Genomic DNA, 21,216 nt, shown 5'->3' with positions numbered 1-21,216 from the left:
ACAACAGGATGCAGTACAACAAGGACAAGTGCAGAGTGCTGCACCTAGGGAGCAAAAATATCCGGCACACCTACTGGCTGGGAAGTGACCCTCTCAGCAGCACAGAAGCGGAAAGGGATCTCAGAGTCATAGTGGACTCCAAAATGAACATGGGTCATCAAGCGTGACAAAATCATCAGCAAAGCTAACTGCACTTTATCATGCATCTGGTCAGGGTCATCTGACCCCAGCACTATTTCCTGCCTACGCAGGGGGTTGGACTCGATGATATGCTGAGGTCCCTTCCAACCCTAGCATCTATGAATCAATCCACAGTGACTAGCCTAGACATATTAGCCAACAGAAATCAAGTTTCAGAGAGGACTATCCATTTGGTAGAAGAATCACTGTAGTGAAACCTAACTTCTGACCTCATCCTCATCAAAAAGCAACTGATACTTGTTGGGTATCTTTTTCATGGACTTGAATGGTGCATATTTTTCATCTTGGTGTGATTATACTTTGGACAACAAGGGAAGATACTTTTGCTACTCTTTGTTCTTGATGTGCTGCTTCAGCATTTGTCCAGGCAAAGTAAGGGGCAGGAGGGGTGGAGGAATAATCGTGGATCAAATTCTCCTCCGAAAGTCTGCTTTTAATCGGTCATTGTTTGGATACGACTCAAATCTGGATTTCAGCTCTAATAGGCACCTTTAAAAGAGTCGAGCTTAAACAGAAATCGACAGCGCCATCCATGTGAATCCAAGGCTAGGATTTGACCAGAATTAGTGCAGTAGAGGACTGAAAAAGTTACTATGATTTCAATAAAATAATTCTAGTTGTAAGCTTGGTATCTGGAGCTCAAGGAAACTGCTAATTTCTCTAAGATTCCTCAGTCATGATTTTGAACTTCTCATCACAAATAATACCAGATCCTGATATTCTACAAGTAAATAACCCCATCACTCATAAATTCTTGAATCATGCTCCTTAATTAAGCAATTATGCAAATCACTGGTCCAGTTGTTATTGGATAATTACTACCTTGAAACTATAAAAGGCATAAGGTGCAGTCAACGGAATCTAATCCCCAAGAGCTACGATTAGTTTGTGCTGACCATTACCTTCCGCAAATGTCTAATTGCAATTAGAAAAGAGTCAAAGGAGAGGCAAAGCAGTATGGCCTATAATACACCTTTAATTTTCTTCAGAAAAAAGCAGGACAGCACTCTCAGTTCCACAGGAAACAGTGTAGTCATAAACATTTAACTGGTTTCCTTAATAGTATAACACACAGGCACTGATGATTTGTGTGGGCTAACAATTTTTTCTGCATATAGGCTGTGTGTAGAGCTTTCATTTTGAAAATGCATGATGACTAATTTGCCCTTTCAGAATGTAATCAAGACATTCAACAGTGACTTTATTGTACGTATCATTCACGTCATTGATACCGACACAAAATGTCTTTGAAGTAGAGCTACAGCACATCGGACTATTATATATGGCCTAAATTTTCTGCTGTTCCCCCACGCCACACAAGAGAAAAAAATACAGTTCCTGGAAACATCAAAGGTTTTTGAATTCTGCTTTGAAACTACTCCCCCTGCAAAAAACCAAAACTAACTCCTCCGAATACTGGTATTTCTTATGGTGTAAAAATCCTATTCTCAGGCTCACCTACCATACTTGCCACCTGATAAACAGCAAGGTGGTGAATGGTTTTAGTTGTGGCAAGCAACAAAAAGTTAAAATGTATGAGTATGAAGTTGTTTGCTTCAATGCAAACAGTTGTCAAATCACTCTCTCGCACATGATTATCCACCTACCCTCTGGACTGATTATAGAGAAAAACCTACTCATAAGAAAAGTAAACTGAATATCCCCAACTGCTTCTGTGCATGATACTCCAAAGAGTAAAGCTTCATTCTTCCATAACTGAGTCTCGCTATAGTCATTTCTTGGGTTTCCAGCCACCATCACCTACCAGAGCAGAGTGGAGCATTCCATAACCATTATTCTCCTCTGGTGGCACAAAAGAAAAGTATCTCATGTCAAGGTTAGGCCTAGTTTCCCATGTTATTAAGACAACTCTATTTAGGTAAGGGGTGGCAGGCTCCTAAGCTTGCTGCAGAAACTGGAAGGTTGATGGGTCAACAGCAGATACTGCCCAGAAGCAGTGGAAAGTCTCAGGTATCTGCAGGTTCCTCCTCCAATACCTGCTAACAGAACGAAACAAGCCCCAGGCATCACTCCTGGGTTGAGGAAGCAGCAGGGATCTCTTTTGCCAGACAACGCTTCTCCTGTTACAGTGCATCTCCACATACAGCGACATTTTCTTGCAATTGAAACACAAGGCTTTGTTATGGGCCTGAAATGGTTGTCACTGAAATTAGATGGGGTGGGCAAAATATGGCCCGCGGGTGAGAGATTTTGTCTGGTCTACGGTGGGTCCCTTAGTCCTGCCTGACCCAGGCGCTGTTTGGTCCGTGGCATGTCCTGCCATCGTCTGGGCACACAGTGGGGCTGGGACGACTCCGCAGCTGGACTGCCTTTCCAGGCAGCCCAGGTAGTGGCAGCTCCATCTGGCTGCTGCTGGCCCCAGCCCTGTGGTGCTGGCAGGGACCTGTGCACACAGCCCTGACCCCAGCCCACTCCAGACTTGGCCCAGCAGAGCAGACCAGCTGGAACCTGCATGCACGACCCTGACCCAACCCACCCTGTGCCTGCTCTGAACCCCCTGCCCACGCTGAGTGGCAGCAGCAGCGGTGGCGGCTGGGAAGTAGCTGCCCCTCCCCTTTGCTGCTGCCAGGCCCTTCTTGTTGCAGCTGCCTGAAGCCTTCACCTGGACTGCCCTGTGGCTCATGTGTGCTGCCAGCACTGCCCTGCTGGATGGCCCAGAGGCAGCAGTGGAGAGGAGTGGAAGGGCAGCCTGGGTGTGGGCTGCAGGCAGCTGCAACGAGAAGGGCCCAGCAGTGGGGAAAGACAGCACTTTTTCCCTGGGCCCAGCAGCAGCTTCTGCCTGGCTACTGCCGCTGCTCAGCATGGCCAGGCAGTCCAGAGCAGGCACGGATGGGCCAGGGTGGGGGCCATGCATGTGGGCTCCAGCCAGTCTGGACCTGGTCCGTTCCGCTGGGCTGAGTCCAGAGCAGGTGCAGGGTGGGTTGGGGTCCAGGCAAGTGGTGGTGGCAGCCAGAAGGACCCACCACTGCTGCCTGGGCTGCCTAGAAAGGTGGGGCGGGGGGGTGCTGACCGATCTGCACCAGCTCCCCAGATCTGCCTATGTGGCCCATGAGCCCAAATAATTGCCTGCCCCTGAATTAGAAAGTCATTGGCTTTAATGGGTGCTAATGGGCACTTGGGGAACAGCATCCCAGCACAAGAAAGTGCTGTCACCTCTGAGATGACTGACAGGTGTGGTTTAAGAACTCACCTGTTTAAGATGAAAGTGAGGGATAGCTTGTATCCAACTGAAAATGCAGAAACCACTTGTGCCAACACAGTAGAATAATTCACCTGCTTTTTTAGATGAGAACTGAAGATCTTCAGCCGACAATGCTCAACACTCTTCCAACACCCGCCTGCCCTGGAGTAGATGACCTTGTGAGGTTCCCTCCAGCCTTATTTTCCTATGAACCTATGAATAGCTGAACTTAGGTCTCCTTTCCAAGTCCAACACCAAGCAGGGGTTGTAATAACTCAGGGCACTTTTACACATGCTCAGGGAGTGGCGGACTGCGGCACTTTAATTAGAGCAGCTTCGAGAGCATCCTCCCATGTCTTGTGTATCAGCATCCACGCACTTAACAATGGTGGCAGGGGCACTTGAACTAGAGCTCGTTGGATGAGCTTTAGATAAAGTGCTTCCACTGACATTTTCAAGTTCAGGGATGCTGATACACGAGACGCAGGAGGGTGCTGGAGCGAGGCAACAGCCACACTTCAGCAGACTCAATTAAATAGAGTCTGATCCAATACGCTGGGATTCCAGTGCATTGGAGCAGCCTCCACGCTCATTTATAGGTGCCCTCAGAAGTGAGAAAGCATATGCTCAAATTGTCCAACTGTCACAGAGCTCTCAGGTGCCCTGCGACTGAGAGCAGAAAGGCCAGGAGGGCAGTTCCCTTCTGGCAGCTGGAGAAGCAGGAGCTCTGCAGTGGAGTCAAGCTGAGTTGAGCAGACCGACCGATCGAGTAGCTGCATCATGTTGCAGGGTAGAAAGAACCCTGGCTGGGAGGCTTGGCAGGAGAGACAGGTGGGACTGGATTGTATGTTATAGCCGGCGGGCTTGTTGTTGAGTTACAGCCGACTGACTTATGGTTCTGTTTAGTTATGGTTAACTGGAGGACCGGGTGAGGCTACAAGGGGTTGCCCCACAATAGCGGGGGTCTCCTGGCACCGAAGAGGGTGCAGCTTTGTGTAGGGGCACATTGGCCCAGTTAGGCTGCCCCGAGCGAGGGGGCAGCAAGGAGCCCCAGAGTAAAAAGGGGACAGTGAGGAGCCCCGAGTCAGGAGGACGAGAGACCCCGGAGCTGAAGGGGGCAGCGAGGAGCCTCAGAACAGGGGGCAGCAAGAAGCCCCAAGGTAGGGGGCGGCAAGGAGCCCAAGAGTGAGGAGGGGCAGCAAGGAGCCCCGAGAATGAAAGAAGGGTCGAGACTTAGGAACACAGCCCAGGTTAAGTCATCCCAACAACATCCGCGAGGCGTGGGCTGCGGTGTAGGGGAGGAAAAGGAGCCGCAGACAGCGCCCCAGTCATTGGGGCTTATATAAACGGGCAGCCTCCTGCTGATTCAGATCATCTATCAATCACAAGTAAGATCAAGGCGTGGCAGGAGAGAGTAAGCAGGCGGTTGGCCCACTGCAGGAGGGCGGAGCCCCACGCCCAGAGAGGCTCCGAAAGTAAGACTCCTGCTACACCAACATTACCTCCTGCACCCATGTTTTCCTTTCCAAATCTGTTTAGGTTATCAGGTCTGCCAGGATCCCAACTGAAGGTACCACAAAAACTACAGCCTTTGTGTACACTGATGCAACCTCTCTTCCAAAAAAACCCTACTTAATGAAAACCCTGAACGGCACGCTACCTGGGGATGGGTCCTTTGGGAAATTTCTGCTACAATAGTTAATTGGTGCATTCAAGAAATATATGTTGTATTCTAGAACTATAAATACTCGTTTTTACAAGGACAGCTGACAAGCGGCCACAGCAGTTTGTTTATTTTACTTTAAAGTCCTGCCAAATTTATCCGTTAGACTCTAACAAGAATCCGACTAATACAGAAAAAAATTCCATGACTCTGCATGAAAACTGAAGCCTAAACTACCAGTTTAGGAGGCTACAGAATGACCCTAACCTTACAGCAAATGAACACTGAACATGCCCCTTCCCTTCCTCCCCCCACCCTTCTCAAGAAGTCACAATTAAATCCAACATTGTGGTAGGCAATTGTCCATTATTTGCAGTATAAGTATCTAGGCAGACATTCACTCCAGGAAATGTCCCCAGATTTCCAGTAAACTGAAAATCTACTAAAGAGCTGTCCAAGTCTAAATATCAGTTCAAGGCTGTGGATAGAAAAAAAAACTTCACCAATTTAAAGAAATGAGAAGTACAACACTTACCATTTGTGAGCATGTGTTAGCTGATCCACTTTTTCATGTGCCCACTCCTATCCCTCAGTAAGTCATAGCTAAACTAGTACAGGTTATCCTGGAATGAAACAGGTGCTAACTTACTGTCGTTTTTGTTCCATTTACTGTAGTATAGTGAGGACACATGAACCCATCAGCATAAAACATGGGAAGTTGTTCCCTTTCTAAACTGATCCGGTTGTTTTGTCTATCCATAACCATACTTAATAAGCTACAGTGGATGACCAGCGTCAAAGGGTACACTATAAGAGATTAGATCCCCTCATTAAGATGTTTTCTCTCTTTCATTTAATATCTTTGGTTTGTGATGGAAATTCAAGAATGAATGCAATCAATAAAATCCAGCTGATTGTAGAAGAGGAAGATACTTGTTTAGTATAATTAGCCCTTCAATAGCAAGATACTATGATAGCTCTGAGCTCATGGATTTAACTGTTTCCCATAGAAAATCTTTACCTGGCATTTTCTTCGTATTTAGCAAGCTGTACCTAATCCCTGTGAACAAGGAACAAAACCTCTTACCGTTTTACTTCTTGGACATAGTCTGCATTTCTGTCAAACAGGTGAGTTACTGAATCCTTGATTGCTTCATGCTTGAAAGATGACGCTGTTCCAAAAACAGTAACATTGGGGATAGTTGAGCAGAGCTGGGCAACAGCTTGACCCTGTAAGTATAGCATCATGTTAGCCCCTTTGACATGGGAAGCTTGTTATGCAATTTCCACCTCTACATTTAGCCATAATGGAGGAAAAGCCAAGACTGATCACAAACAGTTTCCAAACTTTCTTCATCTAACTGTCAGACAATTCACAGCTTACCTGGTAAATATTTATTCCAAGAGACACTCACAATATTCTTTTTTAGACCAATACAAAGTCTAAATTGCACTGGAAGAAACTAAACATAATTATTAAAGGGGTGTTAGTTAAGTGCATCAATTCCTTTTAAGAGATTCAAATTAAACTGACATCATCCCCTTTAAAAACTGCACGTCTGTGTAAGAGATGCACGTTTTGCCATCACACAAAAAAATGTAATTTTTTTCTTCTATTTTTTCCATACATGCAAGAGAACCTACTTAAGCTTGCAATAGGAGACAGTGAATGCATGAGACAAAAGCACAGATGTAAACACTAAAAGGATACAGGAGAACTTGTCATTTGGGAGCTTGTATATGCTGAAATGATACAGGTGTTTTGTTTGGCCACTACTATGCCAATATAGTGGAGGTAAACCCCTTTAAGTTTAGATCTGAAACAGGTTTAACATTACAGCAATTTATGTTCCATTTAGACCAGTCAGATGAAACAGCTACAGCAAGTCAGCTCTAAAATGGTATAGCACAGCACTTTACTGTTCATCCACACTCCAAAGCAGCATATTTAAACAGGTGTACTCTCCTTGTCTTATTAGTAACACTACTGCAACACATACTTGAGATTGGGTGCCTGTGAAATGAGGGACAAGGAAAGACATTTCACACCTGAGTTTAGTTTGCCCCATTTGGAAAGGTAAATGGTAATTTTGCCATTTGGCAACAGAGGAGTTGAACCTATGCAATTCAACAAGCCTTTTAAAAATATCTTGTTTTTATGATGATGTACCAGGCAGGCAGTACTTGACATTAGTCACATCATTTCAGATTTTCTGGTTTGTGAAATATAAATGCAGCTGCTTTTCAATACAGTGTGGAATTTACAACACAATGGTCTGAATTGTAGAAAGAAGTCACGTTGCTCAGTGGTAGAGCCAGAACGAGGAGCAAGTGAGTCAGATAAAATATACCTGATATTCCTCCCACTTACCACTGTTACGTTCAGTAGAATTACCCCTGATTTTCACTTCTACAAATGAAAGCAGATTAATCAAGCAGAGCTGTGCAAAGCATCCTCATCAAAACCAGTTTTTTCATTCGAATCTCAGCTCAAGTTTGCTGAGATGGCCCAAATCAGTTGAAATAGCTACGGACAAGTTTGGTGCGAACACACTTCCTTGGGCTGTATGCATGGATTTACAGCAGGCAGGAAAGTAGACGAGAAAAGGGGTTAAACCATTTCCAGCAAATGGTTCTGGAAAGAAAGCATGCATAGCACCATGGGTGTTCTCCATATTTTGCTATGGAAGTGGTTTTCTTAATGTCAAATAATAGGTGGGGAATGAACCAAGAATTAACTCCATCTTGCAAGCCCTCGATATAAACTCCCATCAAAGCCAATATGGGTTACATGTTTCTTGGGCCCCCGAGTCCTAGGCCCAAAATTCATGGGGCCCACTACAAAATAAGGCTTAGATTCTGGAAGCAGCATCTAGTGGAAAGAAGTCCCTTCTATTCAACACAACCACTGAAACCATATGGGTCCACAGGTCTTGGCTGAAGGACTATGAGTGTCATGTGCAAGCTCTGCAACCAAAACATCTAGATTTGACATCTTTAGCTGCAAGCCACAGCCGGGTTTAGATGCCATGATTAAATGTAGAAAACTTGTAATTTTATAGGGCTGAGAAAAAAGGAAGAGTGAATTGTACAAACACTAAATTTCTTGCATCTAGAGTAGAACAGATCTGGTTATCCCCAGAATAGGGATGTCTGGTCTTGCATAGCTGCTTTAACAGGACAAAAAGACATGTTTATAAGCCAAACTGCATCTCCAGTGGCATACGTATATTCACACCAAGGCCAGAAAGGTTTCGGTGATGTTAGAGGGGTAAAAATTGGCACTGTTATTTAATTATGATGTCTAGCTGAGTTTAGCACACACTTCCCATTTCTCCAGCTAAAGAGCATCATTTGTAAATGACATGCATGACTAGTAAAATCACCCACAGATAAATACATTTCTGTTTATTCAAACAAGAAATCCTGATTATTGATATCTAAATACCAGCCGTCAGTGCTTGGATTTTATTTACAAAGGATAAAATAGATAACACTGCATACCCTGGAGGTCTTGGGATCCTCACAGGTAATGCTGAATATCATTTTCAGTGGCAATTCTCTCTCCATCATATTCTGTCAGGAGAGGTCAATAGTAGTAATTTGCTTCAGGGTAGGTACTGTACAAACTTAGCAAGGGGCAGTTTAGAGAGCTCTTTTTGGGCTGGTATTAAATAGGCAGCATGGCAAAGAGTGAAAAAAAAAGGAGATCATCATCCCCACTTTACAAAGAGAAATTTCATCATGTAGGAATTCACTGATTTGAGGATGATCATTCAGGAAGTCTGTGGCAAAACTAGGATATTAAGGGGAGTCTCCTGAATCCTAGTTGAGTGTCTTAAGCACAGACCATCTCCAGTCGCTACCAGCACCAATCATGTTTCCTCCAAGGCTCTTCTCTCCCAGAAATGTAACCTGACTCACTGGACCATGTCCCTTCACTTAGTTCATTGTGGTTTCCAACCTAATTTTAAGTCTTATGGTATATGCAAACAGGTTGGTGTGACTACTGCCACATGGGCTTTATCCTCTTAGGGGCTCTTCCGACAGTGCAAACAGTAGTCCAGAAGTTGGCTCGAGTGCCTACAGCCTTGCTGGCTGGCTTTCACACATGCAAGAGCCAGAAAACCTACCTGAGCCTACAACAGGAGATACTGGATGCGTGTGACAAAAAAACCCAGCTGTAAAACAGTTAAAGAGCAAGAGAACTTGCTATTCGGGAGTGTGTGTGAGAGCCCACTGAGTGCCACTCAGCCAGCCCCCATAACACAAATATTTGTTATATAAATATGTCCCCATCTAGCCTGGTATCTTGTCTCTAACAGTTACAGAAGTGGTTGCTAGAATGAGAGCATTGAACCAGACAGATCTAGAGCAAAGGTGCTCAACCTCTGGCTCATGGGGCTCCCCACAGATCGGGAAATTTGGTGGCAGGGGAGCAGTGACAATAAATATGGCTGCCCTTCTCTGCTGCCAAATTTCCAAACTCCAAATCCAGTGCAGCAGGTTGGGGCCAAGTCGCCCCTCCATCCCCCACCCCCAGGGCTGGATGAGGCCAGGCCACATCCCTCCACCTGATCTAGCTTGGGGCTGGGCCATGTCCCCATTCCTCCCCCATCCCGTGAGGCCAGGTTGGAGCTGGGATGCCCCTTGCCTCACGCTGTGTGGCCAGATGTGCTGTGACCACCCCATGCTGGATTGGGACCACTAGCTGGATCCAGCCTGTGGCTGGCCTGGGCACTGCCCATCCACCCTGCCAGCCAAAATGGTTAAGCACCACTGATCTAGAGTGATCTATCCCCTACCCATTACCCTCCTTGGGCATCCACCATTATTGTACCAAGGAAGAAGAAAAAAGCCACCAATGAACACTGGAAAGGTCAACTGTTATAAAAGAAAAACATCTTGCGTTTGTCTAATGTAAGACTGTAGAAATTCCAGGAATTTAATTATACTGAGTAATTGTCAGGCTAACAGAACATGCATAAGAAGAAATGACTGGTGGTACATCTGCTGTAGACAGAAGACTGACCAAAACACAAACACGACCATCTCTCGTCTATTTGTGTGTGCATGTCTGAAATCCAAATCTGGATTCAGGTGACCATTTAATTATATGGGACTGAACTAAAACTACAGAAGTATTAAAAGGCAATCCACAAAGGACCTACATACCCTCTTCTCCTCCACGTCTTAATATACATCTATACTTAGCATTTTTTTTCACTTATTTTAGGGAAGATCTTAACACACACACACACACACACACACATTGCTGACTCGTGATCACAGTCTACAGGCTTTTCCCACGAAATGGCTTCAGGCAGAAGCACCTATGAACTCTGATGCCTAAACCTGGCCATGCTCCTAAACAGCACTTAAATCTCATTTCTATTCCATTAACTTATTCCAGCACAAGCGAGACAAACAGTTCAAGCTTATGAGGTTATATCCGAGGTTAGTTAAACAAAATGCTTGGAAATTTGATCCTGGTCCCCATACAGAATCTAAGTAAATGTGATGCGCATACAGCAGTTTTACAGAGGCTGGAGAAAACAAAACCTCATTCTCTCCTGACATGGAAAAGATAGAGATCTACTCTGCAAACCGGTGGCTGCAGTACAGTCTTTATATATGAAGCATGACTTGGACACTGGAATCAGCCAGCTGAGGGTATGTCAGCCTCAATCCACATCTGCTCTCTGTAGAGAAGTTATGCTAGAAAAGAGCTTTGTGCTTAATGTAGACCAGAGAAGGGGCTTCGAGTACCCTGCCTGCCTCCTCACTTAACAGAACCGCATTAGTTCCACTGCTGTTTAGCCTTCCTCATGGCTATTTTGTGAGAGCCGACATAGGCAGGCTTTTACCATGAGTAATTCATGTGCTCCTAAACCTGCTTAGCACTTACAAAATCAATCATTCGTGGCCTGCCATAAACATTTATTTTCAAATATGAACAACTCAAAGCATAACTACAGAACAGGTCCTTGCTTACTGAACCCAAGAAAATACAACATAGAAATCCAATTCTCATCTGACAATTAATTTTACCTTTAACAGGACTGAGCAGTCTTTGGATAAAGTGATCCAAAGTAAATAATAACTGCATCTATTATTTCAATGAAGCATTTCCCTGAAAAAGAGTTAATCTTTCCAGAATCTGATTTTTGTACTGCTTATCATGCAGAGTCTACAGAAAGTCTCCAGGGAAAGAATAACTCCAATTAAAGGGCCTCTATGGCAATGAGGAATCTCTCATATTGCACTGCGCTAGTTTCAAGTGGCGCATGCTGTAGCCACATGTGCCGCCTCGGGTTTTTTTGGGCATGTGTTTTTTTTTGGCGTGCAGCAAATGCATGCACGTGCAGTGCATGAGGTTTGTGGTGCTGCAAACTGCATGTGCAGACGTGCCTGTGGATTCCATTTAAAGAGCTACTCACCATTTATAATGATCAGCATGGAGGACCCAATCTGAACATGGGATGGTTACAAAACTGAGTACAATTAGAAATGCTTGCAAGAATTAAGTTCCAGTTAAAGTTTTAAGCTTATGCAGAGTTGGAAGCCTGTGCCAATCACATGGGAACCAAAGGGAAACTGAAGACACAAAATTAAAATAATCACAGTATATTTTACTCAAGTTAGGGAGGTTAGGTGAAAGAGAGGGAAGAGCATAAATGGAAAAGAGTTTTTATTGCCAACCTAAACTACCAAATCAAAGGTGCTGTTGAGAACATGGGACCAGAAATGTATTTAATCCAGTTTCCATCTTGAAAGCATCCCTGGCTGCCTGCAGACATTAAAAACAAACACACAACCCTCCACGCACCAGCACTTTAAAACGCTGCGCGCTCCTGTGCCGAGCCCAGAACATGCCCAGAAGAGGCAATGCGTTAGTTGGAGCCAGCTTGCCCAACATCTGTACAGATCAGGTGCTTTAATGGGGCTTTTTTTTAATGTTTATCTAATAGCTGATTGAATCAGCTACTTGATAAAAGTGCAAAAAAGCCCCAGTGAAGCACCAGTCTATATAGATGCTACAGAAATGGGATAAAAGTAATGCACTGCTTCTTCTGGTAAAATGTGGTGTGTGTGTGTATTTTTTTTCCCTGTGAACAAGATGGGCCACATCCTCAGTAGTACAAGCTGGCTAGACTAAATTAACTTGCACACTAACTAGTTCCAACCACGTACTTGATCCAAAACACTTTGTGAAGCTGGACTAGCAGCATTACACAATAAAAGTGAGATTCCAGAACGAGTAATATCAAAATTAACTATTCTCTCATGTATTTTGCAGCCCAGAGATGCTACTTTTCTCCCCATCATTCAGATTCCTGTGTGAGAATCCTGTTTGGGACTGATCCGAAGAGAAGCCATTATTCTTTGCCATTGCATTTTAGGGCTATCATATTTGAAGACAGATAGGCAGCTGAACGATTTATTTGAACTGTTATAGGATGTGTGTACTGAACAAACAGAATATGGGAAATGACACTGAGGATTGTACAACAATTTCCCAGCATCCAGGCTGAGGTATCCAAAGTGAAAGGAGAAGTCAACCTACACAATACCCCAGCTCCTCAAGGTATCATTTTTTCCAATTAAACCAGAGGAAATTTGAAACTAGATAAAAAAAACTGAACATTTCAGAGCAGTAAAACAAAAGAAAGAGACCTGGGGTCCAAATCTGATCATCATTACACCTGAACTAAGGGGATATCTTGCTGATCAAAGTGTGACAATAGTCATCAAAAGCTGCCCTGTTTTGGAAATGTTTTTTCTTGCAAAAGTGTCCAGCTGTGAACCATTTGACTCAACAGGTCTGAATCTCAGTTGCTGTGAAATCAACAACACTGAAGTGAGCTCTGGCTCAAAAAAAGCTTATGCATTTCCAATTCAGACTAACATGGCTAACTATTCATCTCATTATCTGACAGTTGCTTAGAATGGGGTTGAATTTTGACTCAAGAAACACCTTCAAGTCCTGTGGCAACGTAGCTGTCTTAGACTCACTGCAAACGTTCCAGCATCACAGCTGAACAATGCAGGGAAGGCAAGATTAAAATAAGGGCAGCAGTAAATAGTGACCTGAAACAGCAGCCATGCTGGTTTTATTCTTTAAGTTCAAATGTGAAAACCTGCATCTTTAACCAACTCACACTGATTGCACTTCCTCTGATGTCAAGCCTGAAAATGAAGGTCACATCACAACCATAGGGTTGCAATCGATGCCTCTGTGTGACAGCAAGCCTAATTTTAGCTCCTGCAAGATTGACATTTTAGTGCAAGAGCCAGTTATTAACTCCGCTTGGTGTGTGGAGGGCAAATGGTGAAATACTGCAATTTGCACCTTTTGTGTTCTCAGCAGCTGTGCAAAATGCAGGCAGTTAACACCGAGGCGGCTCAAGGAGTAGGGATGGAGAAGATGAAGCAGAACCTGCTTCTCCCTCCTTTCTCTGACACATCTTACCCTGCCAGTTAAACTAGTGCATCATGCGCACCAAATACCAAATTAGTATCCATTACCTTGTTTCACTGCTCACAGGGAAATGCTCCCAAGGAGGGAAAATGCTAATGCTCTTCTAGCCTTAGATGAAGCAGGGACTCACTTTCCCAGCCATGCTCTTTCCATGTGCCTTTCCCTCGGGCAGAGGGGCCCAGGCCAGCAGGAAGAGGGTGCTAGCATAGGTGCTGAGCAGGCCAGCACCAGTGTCAGGTTTGCCTTGTGCACAGAGCAGGAAAGAACATGGGGAAAGAAGTCCTCCTGCCACGTTGTAGTCAAATAGCTGCCTGTCTTCAATAAGTGCAGAATTGAGAGTCGAGTCACCACCCTCAACATTAGAAGAATCCCTGTCCATCTCAGGACATCCACGAATGCTGCATATTCCTCCCCAGAGCCTGGGGAAGAAGAGACAAGATTTCTTAGCAACTACGGAGAAGAGAATCAAATAAGAACGTGAAGACTCAGGTGAATCAGGAAGAAGACTGGGGTGGGTGGGTCTCTGATATTTTATCTAGCTCCTATACATTTTGGGCTGGAAGCCCTGTTACAGCCCCAACCTTCACGCCCAACCATACGCCTAAAGACAGGCCCATAGGAATAGCTTCTGCTCACACTGGGTCTAAACAAACTCCGTCTTCCCGAAAGCAGTTTTGACAGTAATGCCTTGGAGCTCACAACGGTCACATTATAGGGTTATTGCTGCTCTATGTAAAGAACGAAATGCTGTACTTTGAGGTCTAACCGCACCGATGTGCACAATACACCAAGGAAATGCTTTCATAAACAATTGCAGGCTGAACTCGCTTTGAAGAATGATCAAACGTTCTGGTACGTTTACGGTCCCGCTGGGCTCAACAGTGGGAAACGATTCCCCGGCTCTTCCTTACTCTGCGTCAATCAAAATGTATTAACAGGGAGGCATTTTGTTTACCTGGACAATTCGATTTGCGTGGAAAGATCTCTCCTGCCCCGATGAATATATTCTAATTATTCATACCAGTTTCATCACTGTAAGCTACAAGCACCTACTTTGTCATGTTGTTTGACGTGAAGGTATTTATCACGCAGGCGAAATACCAGTTTAGAAAGAGGGGCGCTGTGTCATTGCAGGAGGGAAACAACAGATTGTGGATGGAATAATGTGGTTGACAAGAAAGAGCTACACTGAGTTTCATATCTGAAGGTACAGGATTTTGGATTAAAAATGCAGACATTAATTTGAGGTAGGGTTTTTAAAAAAAAAAAAAATGCTCAGGGTTAAACTATCCTCATTATAGTCAAGTCAGCAAAGTCTAGATGATGCCAAGCGCTTCTGAAAGTTACCACCCCCTCAACTGAAAACATGCCAGCCACCAGCCTGCCAAGATACCATAGTTAGAGTTTAGATTTCTTCTCTGGATGCATCTCTTGGGGCCTAATTCTGGCAAGACTTGATTTTCAGCCCTGTCTCCATTCTAGTATCCTCAAGACTTGAGACTTGAGAGACAATTAATGGCTCTCAGCTTACCCATCAGAGCGAGCCCCCATTACACAGTCAGCTATTCAAGTGACTGGATGGATGGATGCTACAAAGACCTAAAAACAGTTCTTAATTTCTACTAATCCAGGATAAAACATTGAAACCTGGAGTTGGTTTTAAGTGTCAGGATGCATACTGCATATTAGCCTAAATACAGTGACTCAAGAATCTTCACTTTGAGTAATTAAATTGCCTTATACTTAGGCTGAAAGTCCCAGCGGAGCTCATTTTACTCTTCAGCTTGCTTACTAGTTCTGCTGGTTTGCTTCCTTCAAATAGTTGCCATGTAAGCTTCATCTGGGGAAAAAAAATGTCTATTTCCAGAGACACAGAATTTGAATTCCCAAGGAGGAGGGCTCACAACCATCCCAGGGGTAGATAAAAAGCTTCCCCGTGAGACCACTGAAAGATTAATCAAATGTAGCAGTTCTTGTATAGCTATGAGGGACCTGCAAGTTGTGACTCTCTCCTACCACTGATTTTTTTTTCCCCCTCTAGAGAGCTCCCCAATTCTTTCACCATTAAGTTCAAAGTGTGGACCAACAGAGTTTACGCTAAATATTAAAAGCTGTTACTTAGTCCCGTCTTAGGGCTCAACTCTGCAGACCACCTAAGCACATGCATTAAGCACACAAGTAATCCCATGCAATTCAACAGAAATGCTTATGTGCTTAGTCAGGCACATGGTTATTGAACTAGGAATCAAAAGAGAGTTCATGACAAATCTCCCAAGAGTACCTCCAGGGATTTGAAAGGCACCGATCACGACTACATGACCCACTATGTGCTCACGCCTCATCCAAATCCAATTGTAGCAGGCAATAACCCTGACCTCTCTCTTCCTAGCAGGCGTTTTAAAATTACTCCCATCTAGCTCTCTCCAGGCTGACAGCAGCCTCTGCAGAAAAACCTCAAGCTTGCAACAAATCTCCACCACCCAGTGCTCTCTTCCTTCTCTAGGAGTTCCTGCCAGGGCAAAGGTCTTCAACCTACCTTAATAATATTACAGGCAATCAAACAGCTTTTATCACCTCCTGACACAAAAGAGGCAAGTAGCTCTCTTCCAGAGAGTGCCTTTTCCCAGTATGAAGATGTAGGCAAGCAGCATCCTGCTTCAAGAATTTGTTCTAGTTGGCTGGGAGAACAACTGTGCCATGCACAACAAGGCTCCCAGTCCTTGTGCCTGAAGGAGCAGTAGCTAAAGACTTTGAACACAGGCTGCACCCGGATGAGCGTGGCCGTGCAGTATGCGGTGCCACAGACACATCTGCAATGCCACATACCACACATTTAGCTGTTCTCCGCACTTCAAGGGAGCAGAGCAGGGGATATCCAGGGGTCAACAGAAACCTGCACACACACAAAAAAAAAAAAAGGCAGAGAGGCATATGCGAGGGCAACGCACACCACTCAAAGTTGGAGCCTGGACGGCCACAGCCACGTGCCGGCTGCCGGCCAGAGTCCAAACAGCAGGATTCCTGCCGCTGCAGCTCCAGGAGCCCTCCAGGATCCCAGGTAAGGCTGCGGAGGCCAGCCCAGTGCTGACCCCAGCTTCCCCTACCCCACCCGGGGTATCCTGCCACACGCCAAAGGACAATTTGTAGCGGCACAAGGTGTCCTGATGCTACTTGTGCCCCAGGAAACGAACATCCACGCTCGTGTGGACGCAGACCCAGATTTTAATCACAGGGTCTTTTCCTTTTGGTCAGCATCTGCCTCTATTTTAAGTCTCTGCTTTAAGTCCAGAACTTCCGGAATGGGGCAATATTTGCTCTTTGACTCCTTATTCAGACCTTAAATTTCCAAACCAGAAAGACATTTGCTATGTTGCCTTTTATCATTGCTACCACAAAGATTTCCTTGAACTGAACAAAAGAGGCATCTTACACATGGAAGTTAGTAAGTTTTCACTGACTTTAGTTTATGAAAAGCATGCAAGATTCTTATCAGAGGGACAGGGGGGAGGGGGGGAGGCAAAAAAGCCCTCCAAAAAAAAGCTTATGAAGCAGCATATCTTCTCTAAAATGCCTGAAGCGGCTAGAATAATGAACTTCAACTGATTGTGGGGGAGCAGAGGACATTGTAAAAGTTCTACCATTACAGTGTTTCTATTGTCTCATTAAACTATTCAGGAATTTTCATGACATTTGGAGAAAGACAAAACAAAAATTGAGGAGTGTTTTTCCTTACTGTAAATATTAATGGGCGTTGCACCCATTAATGCAACAGCACAGAAAATCTCTTTTCCAAAAGTGATTTTAGTGCTGGTTTTCTTGTACTATTAATGAGAAATTTTGTATAAATTTCCCCAGTGTATTCTGCTAAATTTTTCAGTGGATTAATACCTGGAGCGGTGCATGTAGCAATGTAGTTCGGGGTCTATCAGCCCACTGCTTATTGGTCTGGGTGTTTAGTTAAAGGACAAAACCCACCTGACTCCAAAGCAAAAGGATCTACTTGTGAGGTCAGGCAAGGAGACATGACCTACTGATAGGATTGGGAAATTTGTTTTCTTCTGATTTTATCTTCCATGCTCTGTCATGGACAGAAGTAGCTGACTACAAGAAAACACTGTAGGCCAGGTGGTTGTGGGACCCCTTCCATCCCTTTGAGATAGAGATACTCGCTCCTGCAAATCTCACTGGCCCAGCACAGATTGGTAAAGACCTCCTTAACCTCTGACTTTGTCCCAGTTCTTGGCTTCACACAATGAGGCATAACACTGGTGCACGACTCTTTACACCTCCTCGTACTCCACTAAGCACACTTCCTGCCATTAGCTCCTCTAATGATAGGCTCACCAGGGCTTGCGGCACATGGCCAATGGGAAGAAGCACTGAGCAGCTATCAGAAGAACAACAGTCACGTGCACAGCTGCATCAGACACAGAGATGCAGCCCAGCCCAAGGACTATAACTGATCGAATTGGAGGATGGGAAGAGTTAACATGCAAAGGGGAAGAAGGAGATCAGATGGGGCACATTTTGGTCCCACGGGGTAGAGGGAGATGGAGAAGACTGAGGTCCCCTTGGGAGAGGGAGCCCATGGGGTTAGTTCTATGGCAGGCAGCCCATTCTGCCATTTTATGGAAGTGTGCATAGCAATTTATACACCCATTTCCATAGAAATATCTCTACTCAACCCAGATAGGCTACTCTGGTTCTGCATCACCACATGTGGCCTACTACCATAAAGGTAAAAGCCAGCCCTGCATACTGCACAACATGCATGTCTCCCTGACTATGCAGCCCCACGTTATTTTAACAGTTCCAAATTCCACTTGAAAGATTTTAATAATAAAACAATAAAATAGGCCATAATGCCCTAGACTGTACTGTACTAGTGTAATAAGATTATACATTCCAGTCATTTACAGGAGTATTCCGAGAGGGCAATTTATTGCAAGTAGGATTATCTTTGGCTACACATATTTTGCGCTGAGAGCTGAGGAATTTGTTCATTTGATTTCTAGCCTTATCTTATACAGGACTTGGGTGGGGGGGGAAGAGGTAAAGGCATAAAATTAAGGATAAGGTATTTGGGACTGCCAGCCAGACTTAGTAATAGACTTTAGGATATTAATTTAGGATAAACAAAGCAAACTTAAGGAATAAGAGGTTAGAAGGCTGAGGCCTACCACAGTTCCAGAATAAAATATATAGTTGAAATCCACGCAAATTCCATTGTCAATAACTTAATATTATGCACATGCTTAAGTGCTTTCCAAAACCAGAGCTTAAGTGATTTGCAGTATAGGCCCCCAACTCCTTATTTCCTGGTTGTTTCACTGCAACCATCCCAGCATGCTTCTGCTCAAGCACTACACTTGGACAATGCCAGACTACACCATGCACTAGCCACTGCTTTAAGAAATAATTGCATGCAGTATTTTCTTTAGGCTTATCCCAACAAGATTTTCCATTGTTTGCCCTTCGCTGTGGAGGAAGGGAGAGGCCTCTTCTGTGCTGGAGGAGGAAGGAGAAAGAATACTCCACACACACCACCCAACCCCGAAATCCAGCTACCCAAGCAAAAAATCTCACTCAGTCTACATGGTCTCTTTGAACTCCAACTGACTTTTCACTTAATTGGTTCACCTAAGTTTAATGCGATAGGCTTCTGTATCAGAAAGCCCCTAACTGATGAGCCCTTAGATACATATGATGTTACCTAGGATCACAGGAAAGTAGGCTGGAAGGGATCATATGAGGTCAACCAGTCCAGCCCCCTTGCTAAAGGCAGGATCATCCCTGACTAAACAGTCCCAGCCCAGTGTCTGTCCAACCTGCTCTTGAAAACGTCCAGGGATGGAGATCCCACAACTTCTCTTGGTAGCCTGTCCCAATGCTTAACCATCCTCAGAGTCACAACGTTTTCCTAGGTCAAATCTACACAAGATACTATGTCACCATAGCGACAAACTACAGCATCATAGCTCATCGCTATGGTGATGTAGTGTCGGCAGTACTAACCCGGATGCTGCTGCTACTGTGCAATAGCTCATTACTACTGTGCAGTAGGGTTGGAAACGACCTGTGAACTGCCAGGACTGCATAGTCATTTAGTACTTGCTTCAGTACCAACCGTGCAGTGGGGCACATGTGTAGACAGAGCCCTAGTCCCTAATCTAAATTTGCTTTGCTGTAGCTTGAGGCCATTGCTTCTTGTCTTGTCCTTTATGGCCAAAGAGAGAAACCCATCTCCACCCTCTACAAAAAAAATCGTCCTTCAGGTAACTGAAGGCTGTTAACCAATCCCTCCTCGTTCTTCTCTTCTCCAAGCTGAATAACCCTAGTTCTTTGAGCCTTTCCTTGTAAGTCATATTTCCCAGGCCTCTAATAATTTTTTTGGTCTGCTGGAGCTTCTCCAATCTGTCCACATCAGGTTTGAAGTGCAGGGGCCAAAACTGGACACAGTACTCCACGCGAGTCTGCACCAGTGCCACAGAGTCTGCACCAGTGCCTTCCCTAATCTGCAAGAGACATGATATGCTCCTGTTAATACAAGTCAATAAGCTGTTAGCCTGTTTGTGTGTGTGTTTTTTCTAAGTTAAAAACAGAAAATCATGCCCTTAATTTCCCTATGCCCCCCAACACTCAGGAAAGGTGGCTCCCAGCCCAAACTTCAAGACCCAGATCCATCCCAAGTATTAATGTACAGCAGATTATATCAGTACCTAATAATGAGAGGTGTTAAATACATCAACTTACCACTCCTCCTCCCGCAGAGTGAACTAGCACAGACATGCCTTCTCTTAGGTTGGCAACTTCAAAGAGCATCATATAGGCAGTTACAAAGTTCATAGGAAAGGCAGCAGCTTCAGAAAAACTCATGTCATCAGGGATCTTGTAGACAAATTCTACTGGAGTACATACTACTTCAGCCCATGCATTGTAGTTCACAAAAGCCATGACTCTGTCCCCAATCTACAGTAAATACAAAAAGGATATCAAGGTTATCAAGCTAGTCAGTTTACATCTTACAAAATAGCAGCAACACACTTTAAAAAAAAAAAAAAAAGAGTAAAATCTAAATCTAAAATCTACTAAAATCTACGGGCTAGTTGGCAGACAAAACTACTTCTACCACTATAATCAGTCTTGGACTGTAAAGATTTTTGAAGGAATTCAATTTTAACTTTATGTTTTTAAAATACTGCTTCTTCGTGGGCTTGTTTTTCTGGTAAAAAAAATAATTAACAGCTGCTTTTCAGTCAATACCAATATTAACACCCATCCTCCTGCGTTATTTTTCCTTGTAAAGCACTGGGGTTCTGCAAGTAGCAAAGGACTTTAGTACTACTAATAAAATCCTGGAGGAAGGGAGGGATGGAGGGAGAGGACCAACAGAATGAACGGATCTAGCCACGAAACTACATCTAAAAGGAAGTTTATTCTGATCCAAAGCTTGAAAGGTTATGAACATGCTACTTGTTGATAAGTGAATCAGATTTGTAATTCATGGAAAAAGAAACAAAAACAACAAGAACAACAACAAAAAAACCCCTCTCAATTTGAGAGTAGTAGAACCAACGGTTCAGATTTTAACACTATCAATATTTCTTTATCTAGCAGTTATTTTATATTATGATATATAGTATTGCTTTTTGCAGAAAAAAAAAAATC

The 21,216-nt window shown here is 44.2% G+C and overlaps 1 protein-coding gene across 1 annotated transcript in view; it reads right to left on the bottom strand.

Moving 5' to 3' along the window:
* Positions 1–21,216, bottom strand: part of VAT1L (vesicle amine transport 1 like) — an 86,537-nt gene that overhangs the window by 58,509 nt on the left and 6,812 nt on the right. The window contains exons 3-4 of the mRNA XM_019535438.1: positions 20,302–20,517; positions 6,154–6,296 (exon numbers count right to left, since the gene is read on the bottom strand). Coding sequence (XP_019390983.1) covers positions 6,154–6,296; positions 20,302–20,517 — 359 coding nt within the window. The remainder of the gene's footprint in view (positions 1–6,153; positions 6,297–20,301; positions 20,518–21,216) is intronic.

This window comes from Crocodylus porosus, unplaced genomic scaffold (assembly GCF_001723895.1).
Source record: "Crocodylus porosus isolate Cpor-Errol unplaced genomic scaffold, CroPor_comp1, whole genome shotgun sequence".
In the NCBI taxonomy this organism is placed as follows: Eukaryota; Metazoa; Chordata; order Crocodylia; family Crocodylidae; genus Crocodylus; species Crocodylus porosus.
The sequence above is the reverse complement of the archived record's forward strand: the minus strand, read 5'-3'. Positions and strand labels throughout refer to the sequence as shown.